At 35.5% G+C, this 15,482-nt stretch overlaps 3 protein-coding genes across 4 annotated transcripts; 1 reads left to right on the forward strand and 2 right to left on the reverse strand.

The window, feature by feature from the left end:
- The first annotated feature begins 775 nt into the window (after window positions 1–775).
- LOC108197633 (uncharacterized) lies at window positions 776–3,492 on the forward strand. The gene is made up of 7 exons (XM_017365303.2): window positions 776–1,223; window positions 1,604–1,689; window positions 2,068–2,146; window positions 2,229–2,288; window positions 2,538–2,659; window positions 2,747–2,818; window positions 3,090–3,492. The coding sequence occupies exons 1-7, from the start codon at window positions 834–836 to the stop codon at window positions 3,190–3,192; spliced, it is 912 nt and encodes a 303-aa protein (XP_017220792.1). The 5' UTR covers window positions 776–833; the 3' UTR covers window positions 3,193–3,492.
- A 2,473-nt stretch (window positions 3,493–5,965) lies between these two features.
- LOC108199369 (F-box/LRR-repeat protein At4g29420) lies at window positions 5,966–8,869 on the reverse strand. Its single transcript, XM_017367152.2, has 2 exons — window positions 8,264–8,869; window positions 5,966–7,321 (listed from the first exon to the last, which is right to left on the reverse strand). Exons 1-2 carry the CDS (start codon window positions 8,718–8,720, stop codon window positions 6,426–6,428), a joined length of 1,353 nt encoding a protein of 450 aa, XP_017222641.1. The 5' UTR covers window positions 8,721–8,869; the 3' UTR covers window positions 5,966–6,425.
- A 124-nt stretch (window positions 8,870–8,993) lies between these two features.
- Window positions 8,994–15,072, reverse strand: LOC108199368 (uncharacterized). Of its 2 annotated transcripts, XM_017367151.2 has the most exons (7): window positions 14,806–15,072; window positions 14,561–14,693; window positions 13,192–13,295; window positions 12,409–12,580; window positions 12,148–12,288; window positions 11,772–11,994; window positions 8,994–11,680 (listed from the first exon to the last, which is right to left on the reverse strand). In XM_017367151.2, the coding sequence occupies exons 1-7, from the start codon at window positions 14,835–14,837 to the stop codon at window positions 9,216–9,218; spliced, it is 3,270 nt and encodes a 1,089-aa protein (XP_017222640.1). In that variant the 5' UTR covers window positions 14,838–15,072; the 3' UTR covers window positions 8,994–9,215. The 2 variants fall into 2 exon arrangements, with proteins under 2 accessions (XP_017222640.1, XP_063939168.1); XM_064083098.1 differs by lacking the exons at window positions 13,192–13,295; window positions 14,561–14,693; window positions 14,806–15,072 and having other exon boundaries at window positions 12,148–12,257; window positions 12,409–12,550.
- Between the last annotated feature and the right edge of the window lie 410 nt (window positions 15,073–15,482).

Consider the following 15,482-nt stretch of genomic DNA (forward strand, 5'->3'; position numbering starts at 1 on the left):
TATATATATCGATTCCGAAAATGAGGTCGAAAATGACATTTGAAAACTGGAACTTGAAATCAGGAATTCAGTTGCATATGAAGTTGCAAAAGAGGTTGCAACACGGCTGGCGCCGCCCAGAGTTGCAAATGAGGTTGCAAAAGTTGCAAACCGTATTTTTGAAAAAAAAAATTTATGAAAAAGTATTTTTAAAAATAATTCTGAAAAGTAATATATTTGAAAACAATAAAAGAAAAGGTAGGTAGTTTTGTAGATTTCTCTAAAATCATTACCAATGGAAGAGAACCCTTGAAACCATTATCTTATTTCTGGTATTAGTTAGGGTTTGCACTAAGACTATACATGAAAAAAGGTCTTATTTATATGTTATATTTTTTAATTAATTTTAAACACACAACAATGAAAAAAAACATGCATTTAGATTTATATCTTGAAAATCTATGAAAAACGTACCATTTTGACAATCTCACAATTTATTACTCTCTCTGTCTCATCTTTACACTTTTTTTCTTTTAATATTCAATTTTTACATTTCAAAATTTATGAAAAATAGTCGATAAGCCATACTATTTCTCCACTTTTCTTTCATTTTTATATTTATTATTTTTATTTCACCGTCTTCTTTTTACACATTAAAAATCGATAAATCACGCTGCTCTACCAACTTTTCTTTCTTTTTTTCTGTTATTTTGCGTATTCGATAATCTTTTTTTTTTTTTCAATTATTTTATATTTTTATTTATATTTTTGATAAGAAATAGGAAGGGAGGACGCATCATTTTCCAAAGATGCAAAAATAAAATTATCAAAAACCCCAAGCTAGCACAAGTGACATGGTTCTAAACCTCAAAGACTCCATTTTTGTGAATCAAGAAAAGATGTTTACCCTCCAAATTAACACCCCTTTTCTTCAATTCTCAAATCTTGCAACGTCCAACAAGTTCAGCAAATTCAACACACTTTTGGGTGGACCCCATTTTCAAGCAAGGCCAAACCTGTTGATTGTCAAGTCAATGAGTGGAAGTGAAAGAATGAAGGGCAGTGATTTGTTGTCAAAGATTGAAGCAGTTGTTGATGACCCAAATGTTGAAGAGGAATTGGATGAGTTTTCACCAGAGGGGAGGTTCAGATTGGGCGCTGAAGAGATGGATTATGATAGGAACCCTGAGTTTGCTGAGATTATTGGGAGTTGTCTTGATGACCCTCAGAAAGCTCGTTCAAAAGTAAGCTATGTATATGTATATATGTGTGTATCATTGTGTATAGCTGTGATTTTGTGTGATTTACATTAGTATGTTTGTGTGTGAACTTTATTGAATTTGTTTATGGTCATTTTAGTTTGTATGAATGTGTGGTTTTTATGATGCAAACTCATTTATGTTGTGTGTGGAGGGGGGGGGGAGGAAGAGAGGGGGAGAGGGAGAGTGTGTAAGATTAAAATGTAATTATTTATGTAAAATAGTAGCATGTGAACATATTCGGGTTAATTGAGTTATGTTAGAGACTTGGAGTTGAGTTCTTGGTAAGTCGGTACTTTACTTATGCTTTCTTTTTCCACATTTATCTCCTTGTTGTTGCTTGACGGGAATTATTAAACTTTCAGATGGAGGAAAGACTGAGGAGGAAGAAGAACAAGATATTGCATACTAAAACGGGCTCGCCAATTCCTATGAAAGTCGTCATGAACAAGTAAATATACAGTTTTCACCGCATGTTATTTGATAACTTGCTAGGATTGTATAAAGCTTTGATAAGATCTTTAAGAATGACAATTTGATTATTTAAATGACTTCGGAACTACTTCTTTCCCAGCATGACCTACTACTTCCGTTTATCCACAAATAGACTAGTGATAACTGGTAATGGATAATCTGTATTCTACTAATTATTCTTTTCAAGCACATCTTTAGTTTTCCATATATATAATATATGACACCCTCTTAAGATCCACTTTTGTAGTTGGTTAATCTCCTATTAAGAATGAAATGGGCCTATTTTTCTATTCAGATTATTTAAGGTGAAATTCGTGAAAATTTATCCTAACTTGTCACTTGGTTGTATTATCAGATTCGAATTCTCCAACTCGTATATTTGGTTTGAGTTCTACAACACTCTCTTGGAGAAAGATGTGTCCTTGATTTGTGATGTAATTTCACTGAAACTTGAAAATATATTTTCTTTTATCTTCCAAATTTTAATTATTGATACACCTAATCTACCTTGTGCAGACGCTACGGTCATGGCACATTGTGGGACGTCTTGGTGGTTGCAATTCCTTAAATATGCAAGTAAGTTCTGTATGATACATAACCTCTAAAATACAGTATAGCACTATAGCCTTCAATTTCATTATACATAAGATTATTGAATCCCTGTGAGAATTGATTGGTAAACTGCCGCATGTAGTTGAGAAATGCACATTTTAAGAAACTAGCCTGGCAGTACAAAGTTCGGATGTGATTGATACCTTTTGCATTCTGCACTTCAGGTTTTCTTTTACTTGTGTTTGCATAATTTGACAATATATTGAATTCCAGTTATCACAATCTCCTATGGATAAAAGGCCAGTTTACGATGATATTCAGGGAGCAAATGTTACACCAACAACATTTTATAACATTGGGGATTTAGAGATTCAAGACAACATCGCACGAATATGGTATGCAGTCTTGTGTAAATGATTTTTATGTGGTATAACTATTTAGTAATGAATTTTAAATTTGACATAGCCATTTGCATGTGGCAGGGTGGATATTGGAACGGCTGATGGATTGTTGTTAGATATTTTGGTAAATGCGCTGACCCAATTAAGCTCAGAGTAAGCTTCAAACAGTGTTTTAAACTTGTTATAGGTCTTCATCAGTAATTTTACACCAAAAGGGGAACAATTATTTTATACACATTGACCTTGTCAATTGTTCTAGTTAGTAGTTGCTACTTGCATAGCATGATATCTGGATTTTTTATGCAATCTTGCTGGTCAAATTTCTTGTCTATTATACTAATCAAATGCTTGAGATGCGCATAAAGTTTCTTTGTGTTGGTGGCAACTTTAATAGCCTGACTACAGTTTTGAATTTTCATAACAGCTTTGTTGGAATTAAGCAATTGGTTTTTGGCGGAACCGAGTTTGAGAACTGGAGGCAGAACCTGACATCAGAAGATGCCGGATACAGCGTACACAAGATTTAGGCAGTATATCTTGCCGAGACTCAACACTATATCTTGTTGTACATGTTATTTGCGACCTGCCTTGCCCTTTTTTAGAAGTAGAAAGGACTGCATAATTGGCATTGGCAAAGTTTTGATGATATAAGAGGGAGCAGAGCATGATGCAGAGAGAAGACATTCTAGAGGAGTTGATGGCACAACTGAGTTGTTTTGGCATAGGTGTGCTGTAGATAATTTTTGCATTGACATTCGACACTGATATAGAAACTATTTTGGCAACAATTTAATTGACACATTCTTCTTTGCTTTTCATTAAAATGATTTGCTGTCTCAATTAGTTTAATGAAAATCTGTCCCTTATTATAACAAAAGATATTAAATAGTGTCTAAAATTGGAAAATCCAATCTACTGCATCCCTTATTAATCACGGTCAGAAAAAAAACACAATTTCAAGATCAAGTTCAGTTCTCATTGCGTTCAGATTATCGCAAAATTGTGCAAGGTAAAGCACGCCTACTACTAAGAAGATTGCATCGATAAGAGACTGAATTAGCAACAAATAAACCAAGTCAACCCGGTGCCAATCTGCTAAACCAACATTTTAGAATTGCGTCATCTGTGACTTCAAAGCTCAAAGGCCTTGAAATTGAAATGCGAAGTACCGGAGGGACTTCAGATTGTGGACTAGTTCCACCAAAAGCCACACAGCAATACCAAGGACATGCTATCATGCAACTTCTGAAGGATCCTGCAGCTTTTTCTCTAAGCAACAAAGCATTTTTGCAAGGTTTTTAGAACCTTCATTACATTCTCTATATCTCTTAATTTTTTCAGAAGCCAAATTATATAGAGCGTAGCCTTTAACTTTTACTCTTCATATTTCATTTCCTTCTCCTCACAAAAACATCTGTAATATGTAATAAATAATCACAACTTTCCAAGGATCTCCTACTTGCTTTCTCTCAAACAGTAGAAGCAAGTAAGATGTAAGCCAAGTCACAGCATTGTAGCAGGTTCAATAAAAGCACAAGACTCTGACTATATCACTAATACAAATTTAGACTTTAGATAGCACGGCTGGTATGTGTGCATTTCGCTTTCCTGCTAAAACTTGCAATTACTTGACAAACTAGATTGCACCTCAACTCTTAAGCTTAGCAGCTCACCAGACTCTAAAATGGATTATGGTTATATTAAATGTTCCTGCTAGAACTTGCAGTCGATCACTTCTATTCGAATCTTTTCAAGTTTTATAAAACAGAAATATTCTCAAATTTTAGAACTTTCCCCCTTAATAATTCACACAGATCAAGTAATTTCCGTTTATCTGATTATATTTGTTTTCTTTCCGTCAAGTCTGATCACATTTATTTAATTATTTATATAAATAAAACTACGGATACATTTCTTGATTTCGAACTTTCAAAAATGCCATGACTTTCTTCTAAAGTGACACTTTTATTATAAGAACACCAGTAGTTGTTCTCACTCATACAAGTACACTTGAACCTCAAAACTATCACACAGGTGTCCTCATGAGACCTAATAAGAAATTAAACCTGAAAGTTTACATGTATGGACACAAAAAATCTTAAAGTTCATTTAACAAGAAGTTGAACCTCAAAAGTAACATAAAATAAACACGAACCTCAAAATATTTAGGGGCCGTTTGGCTAAGCTTAAAAGAAGTGACTTATTGCTTAAAGTGAAGAAGTGGATTATAAATAAAAAGTCAGTTTGAACTTATAAGTTATTAAAAGTGTTTGGATACTCTAACTTATAAATTATTTAGTGTTTGGATAACTTGACTTATAAGTTAGTATAGCCGGATAAATTTGTAATATAAAATTGTTTTATTGTAATAAAAGAAATAAATTACAATAATAAAAAATCACAATAATATATTTATTATTTAAATTTCTTATAAAAATGATTAGAATATATTGACTAAAGACACAATGCCAACTTTAATTTAATAATATCTTAAGATAAAAATACTACTAGTGTTTTGTGGGAGATAGTGCATCTTGCGCTATACATACATTTTTGGTACATAGTTCATAATCATAATATAAACAGTTAAACACAGCTGCAGTAGAAGAGCGGAATAAGCTGCAGTGAAAAAAAAGCTGCACAACGTAGCTTTTTTTCTGAACTTATCAAGCCCAATATAAGTGCTTCAAATGTTTAGCCAAACGCACGCTTAATAATATATGAGAAAAATATTTTTAACACCAATTTTTTTAGAAATGTTTCAGGACTTAAAAATAAAAATAAGGGAAACAAAGACTTAAAGGTACATATCTTTTCAGGTCACTCAGACTTTTCAATTTATGTTCATCCTTATTCCATAAGTAGATATTATACATTATACTGAAGATGCAGAATACTTTCTAATCAAATTGAAGTGCATACACTGACACAATTACAACTAAAAAAACTGAGAGATATAAAATTGTTATATACTCATGTCATATGAGTATATATTACATAACACGGAATAAAAATTACAGAGATTACTTATAATCTGTCACCTTGTTTAAAGAAACAGGCATTCATTCCCCTAACTTCTAATATAGTGATCAGTGTTTGTCTACCTGCACTCCTTACTCTACAACTTTTGCAACTGAACAGACATGGAAGTTCTCATATTCCACTTCCTATTATTTCCCAAAATTGTAGCTTATGTGTTGAGCATTTGGTCTAGTCATAACTTACACCCAAAATTTTACAAACTCTCTGATTTTTTAGCGGATTTTTATATATTTAACTTCGAGTTATATTCATAAAAACTACTCGATCACAATTTGGGTATCATATATTGAGCTGTGCACTTTTCTTCTTTTATCATCTTAAAAGGGAGATTACAATTAAGGACACATAAAAGAAGAATGAAGGATACTGCGAAAATATCACTACCCTTTATTGTATGATATGATAAACACATATGGCCATGATAAATTATTATACAACTATGAAAGCATAACCAGGAGCATATTGGGAGAGAAAAACCGAGGTCAGAGGTTAGGGAACCATACATATATTATACACTGATTTAAAGCAGACATTGAAGAAGTACACTGGACCTGTTTAGTAAGTTGTGTTGGATACAACAAACGCTTGGGTATCTGACACAGATAATATTCTGATTCTTCAAAATCACCAAAGCTACGTGGGAGAATCACCATGAAATTATTAAAGCATGGCATACATAAATTCCTCTTTACACATTTACGTCAGGTCAGGCGCTCTTTCAAATCCAACAGTCTTTAGTTCCTTCTTTCCAAGTTCCCCACCTCCATCTTACTCTTGAGCACTGAGTCACACATGACGAGATAAGGCTACTTGCAACACCAGAATCAACATCGCGGTGAATAAACAATGCCATGTCTGATAAATTTGAGCATTTCCCTAGGACATATGAAATGAAGGAGAGTGTTATGTCTATATCACCTAGCACCAAGTAAGCAGTAATTTGCTTCAAGCCCTTCATAATACTCCTAGCTCTTAAACTTTCGGCCACCGGAGCCAATGGTGCCGAAGGGCACATCATTAGTTCTGACCAGACCCCAGAACCCAATGTAAGACTGCTTGCATTTGGGAAAACACTGAATACCTTAAGAAGGCTGAACTTCGTCATTTCAACTGGCCCACACTTTGGCGAGTCCAGCGTAAGATTCTGAATTGTTGTATTATATGGAAATGTGCAGAGTAGGTAACATAAGTCTGAGGATTCTAGGTGTAGTGTTTTTAGAGTCTTAAGTTCTTCTACTTTAAACTGGCCCGCTCTCTCTAAACTAAGATGGAAATGAGACAATAATGGAGCATCAATAGATAGTTTTCTTGGCTTAGCACATTTAAGTTCTAGACTGGCAAGATTAGGAGCACATATAGTCAGAGATAATGGAGCATTAGAGACAGTCCACTGACATGCTTTTAGGTTGAAGAGATGAATCTTTGGGTCTGTCAATCCACCAACTCCAATCAAGTTTAGAACTTGAAGAGCCGGGAAACATTCATTCAGTTTATCTAGGTCCTCATCATCAAGTCTGATAAATTCTAGTGTCAACTTTCTGAGCATCGGCATCGGTTTTAAACCATCTACAGACAACCAAGCATTCTTCACCTCTAGTTCAAGAAGACTGTGACCTGCATACCCACAAAACAAACTTCATTCCTGTTTGCAAAACACAATATAGCAAGCATGCTACAGAACACAAACAAAAAATTCTCAATAAAATAACATTTGGGTCTGCTTTAGTATAAGAAATAATTATTTATAATTTGTGACTATGTGGAACTATGTTTCCTCCCTTAATAAACTAAAGCACCACAAACCTTTATCTTAGCATTGATACAATACTTTTCTAAAATAGGCAACTGCAAGCTATTCCAGCTATATTCTAGGACTGAGAAGGCAATTATTGAACAGCAAATAGACTCTATCAAGTTCCAAGTTACAACTACCAATAATTTAAACCTTCTCATTCATCAACTAAGAAAGTTAATTAGGTCCCTGATTTAAACAGTGTTACATAGCTGGACTCTATAACATAAGGCTTGATACTATTTATCTCCAAAAGTATTTTTGTTTGATTAAAAGCTCTGAGACAATTCGAGTCCTGGGTTAGCTCCATTCAAATTCACCAGACTTTGTCCAATCAAGCAGGTATAAAAAATGAAATCATAGTGATAATATTTTGTCAAACTTAAATCGATCTTGGGAAAATAAAAACATATAAAACCTTGTGAACACAGTTACTTAAACTAACGGTTAATGCTTCACTGTGATCTTGAACTCAACCCTGATACGTAAAAGCTCAAACCATAACTAATATTTAAATTTTTTCGATAACATAAAAACATTGTGAACACATTTACTCGAGCTGCCAGTTACTTAAGCATCACAATCAGACCTCTAAAGTCCAAGATACAAGTACAAATTTCTCACTGATCACATTTCATGTCATGCACATCGAAACTTAACAATTTCTATCTTTTCGTAGTCAATTCCAATTCAATTACTCCGTAATTCACAAACTATCAAACTTATTTACATATCAATCAATATAATCCAAAATGTGCACTCACAATAATTGGAAATGATGGGAAGCACACGAGACCGTCTCCAGCAAGACTGCACCCAAAAATCGCAAACCGAAACCATCTTCAGCCCCTCCCCAACTCTCCTCGCCCACTCCTCCACAAACCCACTCTCAGTCAGAAACAAATCATCACTCTCATCCTCCACATCATCATAAACCAGCCCACGAAGCGAATTCTCCACACCAATACACACGGACTCAACAGGGACCTCAGAGGTGTCGATGAGTTTGATCAAGATGGTCTTGAAGGGAGTGATCTGGGACATGGTGAGGGGTGATCGTGATTTGAGGTAGCGAGAGTGGGAGCATTGGAGATGGATTGATGGGGTCTGAGTGGAGAGTGAGTTGAGGGTTTTGGAGGTGAGTTTGAGGCGAGTTAGGAGGGCTGAGTCGTGCAGGCGAGTCAGGATTTCCAGGAGGAGGGAGTGGGGGAGATGATCCATTGGAGGGTTTTGTTTGGACAAGGTGATTTCGAGGATGTTTTGTGTGTAATAAATAACATGGGATGCTCCGTGATTTTAGATGTTTGGTCAGAGTTTCGGGGTCTGATATAGACACCCGACTCAAGACTCAAGATCGACACGCAAAATACAATATGTCCGAAAAGAAAATCCACATTTATAAAAGAAAAATATTTACTTGAAAATGAACGGGATGGTAAAAGCCGAGTATGAGGGCATATCATTTCAATCACTTTCACTGCTACTGGACAACAATAATGGAAACCAATCTCCCTACTATTCAACCAATAATTTATCAAATTTTTAGGAGATTTTTTTTAGTGAAATGTCTTTTACATGACAAAATTACTCATTTTCGGCAAATGAAACAACAAATCAAATATGAGACTTTACACAAGCTTTGCAAACCAAGGATATATTATTTACTAGGCTATACACACTGATCAGGCTATCATAATGTAGTGTAGTTGTATATCTTTACTGCTGATCCTTTCGCAATAATTGTAAGCGAGAAGCTATGGAGTCGTAGTCTGGAAGTTTTGGATGAACATGACTCGCTCTCTTCGTGGAATCTTCCCTTGTTGGTGGCTCCCCTGTAAATTTCAATGTCTTTGGATTTTGTAGGCTACTTGAAGCTTCTGTTTTTTGAAGACCGCTGGAAGATTCTTCTGCTGTTGATGAGTTTAAAGGTCTCTCATGGGGAGGGATTCTGGAAACTGTAGACTTGGAAGCTTCGGATTTTGCAGGGTTCAGCTGTTCTTCTCTATAAAAGTAGTCGACACTTTTCACCTCTGACTTCATCTTGGTTGGTATTTCATTACTTGGGCGGTCTCTAGTGGATGTTCGATCTTTACTGGGATTTGGCTTAGCTGATTCCTCATGCTCAGCTTGAATCTTGGAGTATGATTTGGTTCCAGGGCCTGAAGGTGAAGGTTTTGTCCTGCGAGATATTGCACTTCCCAAGTGGCCCTTGTTGGGTAAATTTTGTTTCGGGACATCGTCATTGTAATCTTCATTATCAAGGTCAAAGTATGTGGCAACAGGAGGCCTGAAGCTGGATTTATATTTTACTTCTTTGTTGGGCTTCTTGCCAAGCGAAGCTTGCCTTCCCTTGATGGTATTTTGTTGGGCTTCATCCCCAGAATCATCAGTCTGTGAATCAGAATCTGAATGAAGAGTTGATGTGCTAAAGCTTGATTTTGTGTTTGCATCATTGCTCAGTGTAGCAATCACAGAGCTCTCCAAAGAGATTGGGGAAATTTGCTGCTCAATTTTCATTAAACTCTCATCTGTAGTTTTTGGGTTCCTCGATGATGAATCACCTGTTAGTTTCCTAATAGAGGGTGGATGCCTGTAGCCCTTATTGCGAAGCCCACCTGTCAAGGTTCCAAATTTAAGCTTACCTTCTTCCTCTGAATCAGACTGATGTTTCAATTCCTCATCTTTCAATGCCTCAGGTGACTCGGTTATAAGAAATCTGTCCCCGTCCGTATGGGTCGACAACAGATTTGAAGATTGGCTGATGTTCTGCATATACTTGTCGGAATCAAACTTTGGAGAGTCTGCATTTAGAACTATCATAGAGTCACTCTGTCGGTGAGCTTCCATAGTAACCAAATCATCATCGGACGAGGATCCTACACCTGGCTTTCTATAATTATCAGTATCCTTCCTGTTCACAAACAAAGTTTCAGTAGAGTCATAACTTTCAGCATGTGCTGACTCAGGATCTAAGGATAACACATTTTTCTTTTCTTCATCAATAGACATCTCCACCTCATCTTCGCTGTCGAATTTTGGTCCATCCAAATCATGAGGAGTTACAGACACATTGTCTGGTCCTAAAGGATCCAAAGATTTTGATGTGCTTTCAGAGAAAACAGGAGTGGGTTGGTATTCAGAAAAATGATGTGGTTTTAATGTCGCTCTTTCCGGCGACTTGATTGTGTCTTTTCTAGGGTTCCAGATATCTATAGTTGATGAAAAGGATGAATTACTGCCTAGTGGTGAAACATATGTAGTGGACTCTCCTTCATCATATCTCGGGCCTATATCCAGATTATGGCTGACATCACTGGAGTCATATTCGTCAAAAGCTACAGATTTGTCATCAAATGAGTTCATCTTCGTAGTGTCTCTGTATATACTCTCTTGGCCATTAACGATAAAAAGATCCTGGGCAGCATTACTCCCTGATTCCTTGTAGGCAACATCATCAGTTTCGGTGCTGGAATGAGAGTGAAATGACCCGAGATGATCCTGCTTTTCAGGTCTCCCTTCGCCATATTGATCAAAATGTTCAGCTCTGAAATCATCTTTCCATCTAGATGCACTTTCATCCCTGGACTCTATGTATTGTTGCATCATCCCTGTTCTAGAATCTGAAGGTTCCCTGACTTGTTTAGTGGTCTCTTCAAATGAAGTTTTTCCAGAGTACTCATGTGGCCTTTGCATGCTATGTACGGAGTTCATATCATCACTTGTAGATTCTCCAGGCCTCACAGATGTTGGATGACTGGATTCTTTAGTGTTGCCATGATCATACATTTGCAATCTGTCACGAGCTTCTGCCCGATTTTGATTTTCACCTCTCACTATTTGATCATTCTGCACCTTGGAATTTCCACTATGAAAGGAGGAGTTCTTCACAGGGACATTTCCAAAATTTTCACCTGGCAGTTCTGATGAAGAATATGTCCCAGGCATATCTTGTCTTGTATTGTTACCAGTTGAGTTCCTGGATTCAGAGGGTAAATGCCTACTATCATCTTCCCTTCTAGAAAATTCTGCAGCAGCTCTTGCAGCCATACTTGCTCTTTCAGCAGACTCTGCTGCTGCCTGTGCTGCAGACCTAGCATCCTTAAATTCCATATTCCAATCCTGCCTCCTAGAATAATTTTCATCTCTGGCAAAAGAGTGGCTGCCTACCTTTGTCTCATTTCCTAAATAAGATAAAATATAAATTTGCCAAATGAGTTGAGATATATAAATAATGTAACTTTTATCAACAGCGTAAAATTGGAACTGGTGAACCTGAATGTCTAGGATCAGAATGAGTAATATCATTTGTATTCCTACCACCATGATCTACAGGCAAAACAGTGTGCACGTCCACCGAAGATACCGTGTTTGTCTCAGTGGAATTCAAAGGTCTGGTGTGCCTATCATGACTAGAAGTAGCTTGGACATCTGAAACACCGATTTTGGTGGCTTCCACTGCCATCTCACCAGCCTTCTCAAAAGTACTTGGTCCATTCTGCTCAGTGACAGATATTACTTCATCAACCATCGAAAGATTTTCACATGTATTTAAGAGATTTAATGGGTTCTCAATTTTACTTAAACCTAGCTTCATACAGGAAAAATGACAAATAAGAAATGCAACAGTATTTCAGATATTCATGCTCACCAACAAATCATTTGTTGGCTTTGTTTCTTTTTCTTCAAATGATTTAGAATCCCACTCGATGTTGCGTTCCTCTGCTATGGCATTTAATATTTTAAATTTAGCCTGCCCATCTGGTGCAACAGCAGATAATTTTTCAACTAACTGAAAACAAGAAAGCATATCATGATTACAAAAAACATCAATACTGTTGAACTATGTACAACTTAGCAGTTGATTTTTGATCAAATATGACAAGGAGATATGCAAACTATAGAAGCTTACCATGCGGCCAACACCACAATTGGGACGCAACTCGAGTGCTGTTGTAACAAATTCTTTTCCATATTTTGCTGTGAAGTGCTTTTTAACATCCAACAGTTCTGGTACATCAGCACATCTTGGTGCTGCAAATATCACACTTGCAATTGCTTCCTTCAAGTCAATTGGGCAATTCCTTCACAAATTATTTATAACAACTCATTAAACATGAACATCCACAAGAAAACATCAAGTTTCTGCAACTTTAAAAATGTATTTAAGCAGTTATGCATTTCTCGTATTAAGAAAGGAGAGTTTATACAGTCAGACCACCAAAAGCTGTATATGGGTCAAAAGACTTACAAAATCTTATTTGTGTTCTAGCCCTTTTAGTAGAACATATTCAAAAGTAAAGCCACCCAGGCAGCCTCAAAATAGCTATCTTCATAAAAACTTAAACAATGAAGGACTTTTGACACCAAACAATGAAGGACATTAATAAAGAGTAAGATTATTATTAGTATTTTTTTAATGAACCTACAGAAAGCCAAAAACTACTGGTTTTCTTCACAACCAATAAATCATGGACAGAAACACCTGCCAGAACTTTCACAAAAATAAAATGGCAGGAAAGTTTCCATCAGTGGCTTATGAACAATTACTTTTGATTTCTCCAATTTCATGAAAATTGTTAACCTCTTGGGAAAATTACATCTCAACAAAAAATTTGCATTCCTGAAATAAGAGTTGTCCATAAAAGGGTAAAAAGAGGTACAATATCATCTAAAATAATGAAATTTTACATACTTCTGAGACTCTATAATTGGCAAGCGTGCAGCAATGAGCTCACAATATAACTCAATAAGATCATAAGCTGCCACCATCTTCTCTTCCCTGATGAAATGTTCGACCTGAATTTGGAAGGTCAATATATAAGCAGTTTCAGGAGACTGTAAAAGTAACAGTTTATGACAAAGAATACCAAAAAAAAACATTGTCATCGAAAAAATATAGGGCTTTAATGTCAAGAAATGAAATAAAAAACTAAATGTCATGTAAAAAATTAGCCGCATCTAAACTGGATGGCAACTGACCAGAAAAGCTAAATAAAATTCGGATGGATACAAGCACACTTATGATCTGGTTGATGTCAGAATATGTGTGGTAAATAAACAGAAGGTACTAGGTTCCTACTTGCTTCCAAATATATCCTCACCTCTATATTGCGATAATAAATGAATATAAATTTCACTTTTATAGTAAAAAAGAGCTAAACAGGGATATCAGTGCATCAGTATAAAACTCTATAGAGATGCATCAAGTACTAAGGTCTTAGGCTTCTCTCTAGTACTGGTACCTGGAAGTGCAACATAACTCCAGTAACAGCTTAATGATGCTCAACATAAAGTATGTCTAACATAGAGGAAAGAGAACATATGTTGTAGATTAAGCAAATTATTAGTCATCTGACTTCGACTCAATACAAACTCCATATCAAGCTTTCAAGCCCTAAATGAAATATGAAATACATACTGCAAATAAAAAGTACATTGAAGCTCCTACAATGTGCAAAACACAATAATGACAAATGCAGCAAATGACCTTTCTAAGCGCTGAACCACTTACCTTACTTGATCCACTTTATAAAACACTTAAAAATGACCTTTTCCTAAACTTGTCGGTGATGTCAACACTACGTGCAAGTAAGAACCTTCAAACCACCATTTACTTGACATTAGGAGAACCAAAACCATCAATCAAACGTCCAATTTTTCCTATAAAACATATTGAATTTACATGTACTTTTAACTTCACTAAAGCAAACACCGACACTTATTATACTACTGTCCAGCTATTGATACCGAGATCATTATTATAAAGACTACAATAACAAAATAACGACAATAACAAATATATGTAATCACAAATAATCTATACACATGAGTTGACTTGACTGAACACGACAACAAAAATTCAATTCACTCATCCATCTCAACTCGAGACTCCAGTTTTAACGAAGCACAACTTCCAGATCCTCAAAAACACAAACAATTCACAACTACATCCACACAAACACATCAATTACCAACTCTAATCACATAATTCCCAACTAAACCACAAAAAAATCGCATTTCTATGAAAATAATCATAATCAAATGAAACCGAAGAATCGTACACGAATACGAGCAGTCCGATCCTGCCCGGACTGCAGCAACGCCGCCAGATCATTCTTCATCTGATTCATCTGCACTCCTTTCTTGTTCTTCATCAGCTTTATCCTCGCCGTCGCCAATTTCAACGACGTCTTGCTGACGTCACAATTCAAAAATTCAATCAGTTATTAAAACCTAACTTAAATCAAATCAGCATATACATACACGTATAGATACAGATAGATATTGAATCAAGTGAAGTTGTTACCATTTCGCGGGTTTGAAGCTCTTGTGAAGCATTTTTACAGAGACTCTGAGTCGCTAATATGATGATCGGTGATTGTTTATTTATTTAGTTGTGTACTTGTGTGTGTATTTATTATGTGTAATTTTGGTGTGGTTTCTTCGAATTTGTAAGGTTATTTTACAGAAAGAAGTGATAGATCAGAGAGAAGCTTCCATTTCTGTCAGAATCGAATTTCAGAATCAGCTAGAATCGGACGAGAAAATATTTCAGACTATGCTTTTCTTCTTCACATACTCCATTTAAATTTTATTAATTATATAAATATAATATTGAGATAAGGTTTTCTTTTTTGCCAGTAATAGTGAGATACTCCCTTTTTTTTAATATTTGACGTTTGAATTTTTGGCACATATTTTTAACTGCTTTGATCGGATAGTTAAAAATATTATTATTGAATTTTTTTTTCAAAATAAAAATATATAATCAAAATTTTATTTTACAAAAAAATCAATTAAAAATAATAATTTTCATTGGCCACCTAACTCACCTAAAGTTAGGTGCACAAGTCAAAAGTGACATATAAAAAAACCAGATGAGTAAGTTTTAAGTACAATTATATTTAAAAATAATTTAATAGGTTTAGTTGATTATTTATTCGATGTTGTTGGCCTGGTGGCGGTGGGTACGAACTACAAAGT

The sequence above is a fragment of the Daucus carota genome, chromosome 8, assembly GCF_001625215.2.
Source record: "Daucus carota subsp. sativus chromosome 8, DH1 v3.0, whole genome shotgun sequence".
In the NCBI taxonomy this organism is placed as follows: Eukaryota; Viridiplantae; Streptophyta; class Magnoliopsida; order Apiales; family Apiaceae; genus Daucus; species Daucus carota.

Bases quoted from the DNA above. Each gene is read 5' to 3' on its own strand.
- LOC108197633 (XM_017365303.2), top strand. From the start codon at position 834: ATGGTTCTAAACCTCAAAGACTCCATTTTTGTGAATCAAGAAAAGATG. The intron at 2,289-2,537 runs GTAAGTTCTGTA...ATTGAATTCCAG, and splicing joins GCAATTCCTTAAATATGCAA to TTATCACAATCTCCTATGGA. The intron at 2,660-2,746 runs GTATGCAGTCTT...TGCATGTGGCAG, and splicing joins GACAACATCGCACGAATATG to GGTGGATATTGGAACGGCTG.
- LOC108199369 (XM_017367152.2), bottom strand. From the start codon at position 8,720: ATGGATCATCTCCCCCACTCCCTCCTCCTGGAAATCCTGACTCGCCTG. The intron at 7,322-8,263 runs GTGAGTGCACAT...GTGGGTATGCAG, and splicing joins TCCCATCATTTCCAATTATT to GTCACAGTCTTCTTGAACTA.
- LOC108199368 (XM_017367151.2), bottom strand. From the start codon at position 14,837: ATGCTTCACAAGAGCTTCAAACCCGCGAAATG. The intron at 12,289-12,408 runs GTAAGCTTCTAT...TCTTGTTTTCAG, and splicing joins ATTGTGGTGTTGGCCGCATG to TTAGTTGAAAAATTATCTGC. The intron at 11,995-12,147 runs GTGAGCATGAAT...GTCACTGAGCAG, and splicing joins AGCCAACAAATGATTTGTTG to AATGGACCAAGTACTTTTGA.